We start from the raw sequence: 8,481 nt of genomic DNA, 5'->3' as shown, positions 1-8,481 counted from the left end.
AGGCAGCGCCAGCTTCAGAACGACCCGTTCTTTCGCAGGTATTTGTAAAGGCGGACTGAGTGGCCAGGTGCTGGATTTTATACACCTGTACCAATGGGACGAACACAACTGACCACAGAGAATAACAGACTTTTTGTCATGTGGGTAACACATCCGCCTTACACGTGAAACATCCCCAGTTTGTTTCCAGGAGGAGACACAGATCCGGCCTTTGGAGGTCACGAGCTGGTGTGACTCCAGTGCCAGTTCTTGGCCTGGATAAATGGGAACGCCGTGTCAGGAAGAGCATCTGGTGTTAATCTGTGCCAAATCAGTCATGCAGATCCATCCACTGTGGTGAACCCTTAGAAAATAAGCGAGCAGCCAAAAGTACCTGTGTGATTCGATTCAATTCAATTTTATTTATATAGCGCCAAATCACAACAAAAGTTGCCTCAAGGCGCTTCATAGATACAGAGAAAAGCCCAACAATCATATGACCCCCTGTGAGCAGCACTTTGGAGACAGTGGGAAGGAAAAACTCCCTTTTAACAGGAAGAAACCTCCGGCAGAACCAGGCTCAGGGAGGGGCGGGGCCATCTGCTGTGATTGGTTGGGGTGAGAGAAGGAAGACAGGATAAAGACATGCTGTGGAAGAGAGACAGAGGTTAATAACAGGTATGATTCAATGCAGAGAGGTCTGTTAACACATAGTGAGTGAGAAAGGTGACTGGAAAGGAAAAACTCAATGCATCATGGGAATCCCCCGGCAGCCTACGTCTATTGCAGCATAACTAAGGGAGGATTCAGGGTCACCTGGTCCAGCCCTAACTATATGCTTTAGCAAAAAGGAAAGTTTGAATCTTGAAAGTAGAGATAGTGTCTGTCTCCTGAATCCAAACTGGAAGCTGGTTCCACAGAAGAGGGGCCTGAAAACTGAAGGCTCTGCCTCCCATTCTACTTTTAAATACTCTAAATGGTCGGTTTCTTGTGCAACACCAGATTTTAGGTTACGGTGCTCCATCACGACCTACAGATTAACGCCAACCTCACAAACATGAGAAACCACACCGCACATCCACAGTAAGCAACATCTAAACACAACGCAGCCGCAGCAGCAGCAGCCGCAGCAGCAGCCGCAGCAGCAGCAGCAGCAGCACGACAAAATCAGGGACTCAAACATTCGTGTTTGGAGTGTGCCATGATCGGAGTGACCTCATTCTGGGATTGCTCCACTGTGTGTTATATGAAGATGATGCACTTGATGCTACATGACTTCAGATGAGTTACTGAGTTATGAGCAGATGGCTGACACAGAGTGAACTGAGAAGGAAAAAAATGTTGGATTTCTTAAAAGTCGCAGCAAACATTTCATCACTGACCGTCTTTTCTCAACAACTAGATTTGGTTGAAAATTAGTTCCAGAATGAAATTTGTGCCGACATCAGAGACTGTTCACTGGACCTCCTCAGACTTTCTGGCTACGTTTGTGTCTCTGATAATGTCGTCTATCAGTTAGAGATGAATAAAAAAATTTCACTTGTGAGAAGAGAAAGAAACTCATGAAAAGCTGAGACCACTCTCAGATACTCAAACTGATATCCTCGAACTCTGGATCTCGTCTTTTATTCTTCCAAGCTGAGAACCAGAAAGAATTTACAGCTATTTAAATGCAAATGGCATTAAAATATTTGTTCTATTGATAAAACGGACACCTGATGAAAGAAGTCTGAGCACATGGAGTGTCTGTCAGATCCTGCTGTATTAAATACAAACAGACACATGGCCTACAATAGTGTGAAAAATCCTTTCCCCTCTGAGCGAGAGACGTCCGTCTGAACCACTGTTGCACAAGGACGTGACATCAGCTCGCGTGGAGCTCTTTGGACCGAGGGGGCGGGGTTTGAACAGTTTTCTGGAACTGATCTGGAGCTTGTTGTTAGTACTTCTTCCTCCTGGCGCTGTCCCAGGACCCAAAGGTTGAGAAACCAGCCTTTATTTCCGCCCTCCCCCCAGGTCGGCTGGCGGTTGGTTAATGTGTAATTAGAACCAGATTTAATGGGAGAAATGATTATCCCAGCAGCTGATTAATGATTTACATCCCCCGGCCTCGTCTTCCCAGGTACGATGATTCCGTGTTTTTCCTTCTTTTGTATCTGGCTGTGAGAGTTTTTGATTCTTGGACGTCTTTTAAAATTATTTTTAAAACATTCTTATTGATATGTGAAATAAAATCACCGACTGTTGGGCCTTTTTCTGGACATTATTAAACCAGTGAGGAACCAAAGCAAATGACCACAGGTGCACACAGAACCCGGGGCCTTCGTTAGTTTAATTTCCCCGACCTTTTTCCCAGTTTAACAAAACATTTAAATGAATTAAGCCACAAATCAGCACATATCTGAATCTGACCAAACACCTGCTGAAAGTGACTCTCAATCAGCTGATCGATCAGCGATTCTGTAAAATGATTTTGGGGGACAATCAGCTGTTTCTTGTCTGTGACGTGAAACTTCAAGGATGTTCACTTTAAAATGACGGAGAAGCAGAAAACACAGAAACTGTTGAGGATCTGAAGTAAGAAGACTTTGTAGGTGTTCTTCTCTTCAATGACTCACATTGTAGGCGATTAGCTGTCAGTTAACCAAGTGTATCATATTGAATACGAGTTTTTGAGGCGTCTGCATCATCAGTGTAAAAAACCTGAATGAATCACAGCGTTCATTTTTAAGACTTAAACGCTACAAAAACACCAGATGTAGCAAAATGATATCAAATAAAACTCGTCTGTACAAACTTTTCTGAAATTTTCTGCCCCTTTTTTCCAGGTTAAGTTAGCAGGTCAGCACATTTTAAACCAAAGCGCTCTACAGTACAGTAAACAGGTCCCAAACGACCCAATGAGCTGACGGCTTTTTCACCAACGGGTTTTCTAAAACGCGACCACCTAGCTTTTTCAGATCTCTCAGTATGTCCCGCTTCATCAGTCCACCAAAGCCCACAGGAGCCAGATTACGGTCTGCACACCAGCAGATCTGCATAAGAATAGGTCACACAGCTCTTCTAATTAGCGATAAGGCAGGCCGAGTCCCACCGTCAAAGCATATCCTCGATAATTAGGCTGCGGCGATAATCCCACCACCTCCGAGCTTCTATCAGGGAGCAGAGAGGGGTCGGCCGCTCGGAAAACTATTACGACACGTGAAGGATGGACGAGAAGCAGACACCAACATCGATGTACCATTTTTATTGGACTTATATAGAAATACTTAAAAAAACATGAAGTAGCACCATTACTTTTTTATCATGTATAACTTTAAATGTCAGAAAAATAAAACTCTTGATACATTTTCAAATCTTGTCTCAGCAAATATAATATTAGTATTTGACCATGAGGTTAAAGGCCCTTTATCATAAAATAAAATATACTTTGTTCTTAAACTTTGCTCAATAAAGTACATTTACGCTCAAGTAACTTCACCTACATATACATAAACAAGTGGTAAACAAATGTATTAAAATAGAAATACTAAAACTATAGTGGTGCAACAGAAGCCTGTAATTCCCACTGGAATCTAATTCATACAAATTTTAGAAAGCATAAACGGTTTCTTTGTGTTCAACTTACTAAGTTTTGTACATTTCAATGTTTCATAATAATATAGAATAAAATATGCTTTATATTACGGAATAAAAAATATGCTGGGTGAAGCAGATTTAAAAGACTTTTTTTGCTGAACCTATAAAAACTCCATCCCAACAGAATACTGTCAAATACACATTTTTGTGGACTCGGATTTGCTCCCACAGTCGTGTGATATTAAAATAATACAGTGATCAAATGCCGTAAGGCCGTACTAAAAAAATGAACAATATTTCAACCCAGCTACAAAAAAGTTCACTGAACTTAAATTAAAATATCTGTAAACATCTTTGCAATAAGAAATATAATCTTTCAAGTCAAAAAAGAATAAAATACTTCAATCTGTAGTAATGTCATTTAAAACTTTCAACTTGTGGAAATTGATTCTATACATATATATGTAGGATATGTTGTTGCTCTCCCTCCCTCGCGTGGTTTCTGACCTCGAGCTGCAGTATCTGTTAGGCCGGACACCCTCCACGTTTCCCAGCCGCCGCCCCCCCTCACTACACTTGATCGGCAAACCTGGAAGGCTCGTCCCGCCGAAACGGTCTACAGGCGGACCCCCGTACCTCCGTCCTGACCCCAATGTCTCTCCTCGCTTCATAAATATAGTGTACAATTAACTAGAACTATTGATTACTATACTGTAATATTTAAAACATGCACTTAGATGTTGAAAATATTTCCCCAAGCTACAGTACGTTATTCACAACTAGCCCACGAAGGCTGTCTGTCCCTTCTTCTGGATACTGCAGCCTCTCTTACATACATATGTATATCTATGTACACTTTCCAGACTGACGATTGGCTGATCGTTAAAGCAGTATGAAGAGTCTGTTGTTGCTATTGTAGTCGGTCTCGCCGCCGAGACAGTCCAAGAGTTTCACTTCTTATGAAAATATACGTATAGCCTGAGTGACGCCGGTGTGGCAGACGGGGCATTTGGGGTCGCTCCTCTCGCAGATCCGATTGGCACATTCCATGCAGAAGAGGTTGTGCCCGCAGGGAACCAGCGCCGCGATGACCTCGCTCTCGAAGCACACCGAACAATCGCGACTGCCTTTTCGGCTGGTACCCGAGGAGGTGGATGAGGAGGAAGAGGAGGACGACGACGAGGCCGAGGAGTCGCACGGGACCCCGGGGAGGTGGGGGCCCGGCAAGGACGCGATGGAGCCGGAGTAGCCGGGGAAACTGAGTGGGCCTCCGCCCGGGTCGCTGCGCACCCTGCGGGCTAACGGGTGCTCAGCGGGCCCGCTGTTGTGGCTGTGGAGAGGAGGCGACAGGCGAGGCTGCGGGGTGCAGCCGTTAACCCTCCTCTGACTCCCCGCGATCCCGTTGGCATTAGCCGAGCTGTTGGTGGGGAACATGGCTGAAGTGGAGGTGGGGGAGCTGCCTCCGGTGGAGGAGGGGGTCATGCGACTGTCGTACGGGGACCACAGGAGGCCTGGCGGGGCTGGTGTTGGGTCAAACCCTGGCGAGGAGTCAAAAGTCAGATCAGTGCAGTCGGGGGAGATGACGTCGCTTCCGTAAACAAACCCGTTGCCGTTGGTGTTGACGTTGATGTTGTTGTTATTGTTGTTGCCGTTGTTGTTGGTGGTGGCCGTGTAGCTGAGCGCGGGGCTGGGGGGGCTGTAGTCGGCCATGCGCGAGCTGTTGTTGCCGAAGTAGGAGTCCGTGGAGGCGCTGCCCAAGGAGGAGGAGGAGTCATTGCGGTAGTTGGAGAAGGGTTTGCGCACAGAGGTGGGGGTCATCCCCGCGCTGGGCTTGGACCACAGGGTGGCGTGTCCGTGCAGGTCGAAGCCCACATCGGTGCCGTTGGCGTGGAAGTCGTTTTCGTCCTGGAGCTCGATCAGGCCTCCGGTCCTCATGGCGATGTGGGCTTCGATTTCTTCGCGTGCTCGGTCCACATTCTCCGGCATCCCCGTCACCTCAAACACCGGCTCCTTGTCCCGGCTCGGGGTCACGATGTAGGTGTGGGTCTGCTGCTGGATCCGCTTGATGGTGGCGCCCTTGGGCCCCACAACCAGCCCGACCACGCGGTAAGGCACCCGGACCTGGATGGTGGTCTGTCCAGGCAGGTTAGGCGGTCCGGGGACCGGGGTGCCGCTCCCGTTCAGGCTGGTGTTTTTGTTCCGGGAGGCTCGGATCATGGAGAAGTGCTCTGCAGCCGAGATGATCTCCCTCCTGGCCATGGCCACATCCTCCCTCCTGCCTGTCACCACGAAAACGGGCTCCTCGCCTCGCACCGGAGTCTTGATGTAGGTGTTGGTCTTTGCTCGCAGGGCTTTGATCTTGCAACCTGAGGCAAAGGAAGCAAAAGAAGAAAAGTGAGGACGTAGAACCTTGAAATGTGACACATGTTCTCAGAACAGATGTTGTTGTCTGTCAAAAAGTGCGAGCAGCCTCAAAAAGCAGGTGAGGAACCCTTTTAGAGAAGAACAAATCCAAACCACATGCCACCGCCACGAACATACAGCAGGACAGAAAGAACAGCGAGCAAGTCTCCTTCAGCAAAACACGAGGACGGCTGCTGCGAGACACGCTGGGGAAAAAGGGGCAAAGCTACGTAAAGACTTCATATCCTGGAAGCTGAGCTTTAACTCACATTCCAACGCCCTGAAGCACAGGCACACATCTTTATCATCAAAAAGACCAGCTGAGGAAACAGCCAGGGAAGAATGACATAATTAGCCAAGCGAAGCCAGCTGAGTGGGACAGGGTGATATAACCAGCAGAGGAAGGCGAGTCCAACTAAACCAGTTTAAATCCCGAGTTAGCGTCAAACTGGTGCAGGTTAAATAAGGATAGTCTCTCGCATTAAAACAACACCCCCGGGTCACGGCTAGTCCACCATTTTTTCTCTCCGTGCTTCTAGCCTGACTTAACCCGACGCAGGGGGCTGGGTGATGGTGTTGGATGTAAACAAGCCTACTGCACAAATGTCGCACTGTGGCTGCTGTAAAGTGTCCTTACAGTTCCTTTTGTTTTTGTGGGAGCAGCAGCAGCAGCACAGGGAGGGGAAAAGATTCCGCATATGTAACCAAGCACCAGTCCCGCCCTGCAGCCCTACAGCTGGAAACACTGAGAGATCTGTGCAGCTATGGGCGTCTGCAGCCTGCGAGGCAAGGTAACATCGTGACCGCTGTCCTAATTCGATCCGATCACCATCACAGCCATTAAGCAAAGAATGTGTGAGGAAAACACCCGCACACACACACAGTGACCTACAAACACCACATGATGATGATAATAACCTCTGTCCTGTCAGCGGTCATCGCCAGGCTTCACCCAAAACAGCTCGGATTTCATTTTAATTCTTCGAAACCAAACTCCGTTCATTTTGTCAAATACTTGAACAAACGCGTGCCTGCCTGCAGAGCACGCACGATAAACAGCACGACTTTGGTGTCTTTTCTGAGCTGCTTCCTGCTTCTCTTCAGTTCGGCAGCAGCAGCACGGGCTGTTATTAATCTCAATAAGCACTTATTCCAAATGTCAACTTCTTGAATCTGTGCGCGCTGCCGCCCACCGCCGTGTATTTATAGAGAAGGAACAATGTATGACTAACTGGCGAGACAGAAACCGAAGCCCGGAGGGGAACAGGGAAGCCGAATTCACCAGCAGAGCTACAAATGTAGCCTGAAAGCAAGAAAAGTGACACATGCGCTGTGTGAGTGTGCTGGCATTCAGTCCTCCCACACGGGACACGGTGCTGTTTGGGTGCATGGCCGCGCTCAGCTGTGCTGCAAGACAAACACCAACCGTCTCACACACACAAACACACACCTTGTCTGCCCACGATCTCAGCCACATGCTCGGAGCTGGGCACCGGGACGCACTCCGTCATGTTGACGCTCTTCTTCCGGGGCTCCTGGCCGTTGTCGTACAGCGGGTTCTCGTCGTTGTCCAAGCCGAGCAGGGAGAGCTGGTCCAGGGCGATCTGCAGCGCTCTCTGGTCGTCCAGCGCGTCTCCCTGGACGCTGCTGTCGGCGAACAGCGAGCTGGGCATGTTTGCGGCTTCGCAGGGTTGCGGGTGGAAGGCAGAAAATAATACAGGAAGGAGAGCGAAGAAAGGAGAAGGGAAGAGAGGAGGAAGAAGAGGAGGAGGAGAGGGGAGAGGCACCGGAGCCGGTTCTCAAAGACAACTGGTCAGTGCAAAGAAACCAGTGCGGCTGAGGAGGGGAGGGAAAGCAGCGCAAAGGAGCCACAGTAAAACCATCCACCCCCTTTGGTTTCCAGGCCGAAGCTGGACGTCCCGGTTCGAGCCGAGCCGTGCTGCTGCAGGAAAACGCGTGTTTATTCCACAGCGGTAATAATCCGTGCTGGCTTCCCCTCAGCTCCTCTGTTGCTTCTGTCTGAGTCTTTGCAGAGCCAGACAGAGAGATGTGCGGGTGACGTCACCGCCTGGGCAGGGGCGATGCGGTGCCGCGGCTCGTTTGCATATCCGGGATCCGATTGGCTGCCCGCAATGACTGGGCGGGCCCGCTCGTACAGGCACGCCCAGCTCTTTGTTCCCAGTCTTGCTCTTTGTCTCTTTCCCGGTTCGCGCTGCTCAGGCCGGCTGGCAGGAAGTGGAGCTGTTCACGCGTTCATCACGCATCACATGTGTTCTTTCCCCGAGGATCTCGGCCCTCTTCCACTCCAGTCAGCATTCTCGTTTTTTCTCTTTAATTTGACCACGCAATAATAATAAACTGTAAATGAAAGATGGACAAACACAGCCACCTATGATGTCATCATTTACCTCAGTGTTAACAGAGGCAACATAACTCTCTCACCTCGCATACATATGTGTGCAGCGTATGTATACAGTGCCTGAGTACTGTGTGTGTGACAGTGTGTGTGTGTGTGTGTGT

General features: G+C 48.7%; 1 protein-coding gene across 1 annotated transcript; it reads right to left on the bottom strand.

The window, feature by feature from the left end:
- Positions 1-3,213: 3,213 nt before the first annotated feature.
- mex3b (mex-3 RNA binding family member B) lies at positions 3,214-8,020 on the bottom strand. Its single transcript, XM_005923978.3, has 2 exons — positions 7,412-8,020; positions 3,214-5,924 (listed from the first exon to the last, which is right to left on the bottom strand). The coding sequence occupies exons 1-2, from the start codon at positions 7,632-7,634 to the stop codon at positions 4,516-4,518; spliced, it is 1,632 nt and encodes a 543-aa protein (XP_005924040.1). The 5' UTR covers positions 7,635-8,020; the 3' UTR covers positions 3,214-4,515.
- Positions 8,021-8,481: the final 461 nt, after the last annotated feature.

The sequence above is a fragment of the Haplochromis burtoni genome, unplaced genomic scaffold (assembly GCF_018398535.1).
Source record: "Haplochromis burtoni strain Fernald_Lab_line unplaced genomic scaffold, NCSU_Asbu1 Contig_69, whole genome shotgun sequence".
NCBI lineage: Eukaryota > Metazoa > Chordata > Actinopteri > Cichliformes > Cichlidae > Haplochromis > Haplochromis burtoni.
The sequence above is the reverse complement of the archived record's forward strand: the minus strand, read 5'-3'. Positions and strand labels throughout refer to the sequence as shown.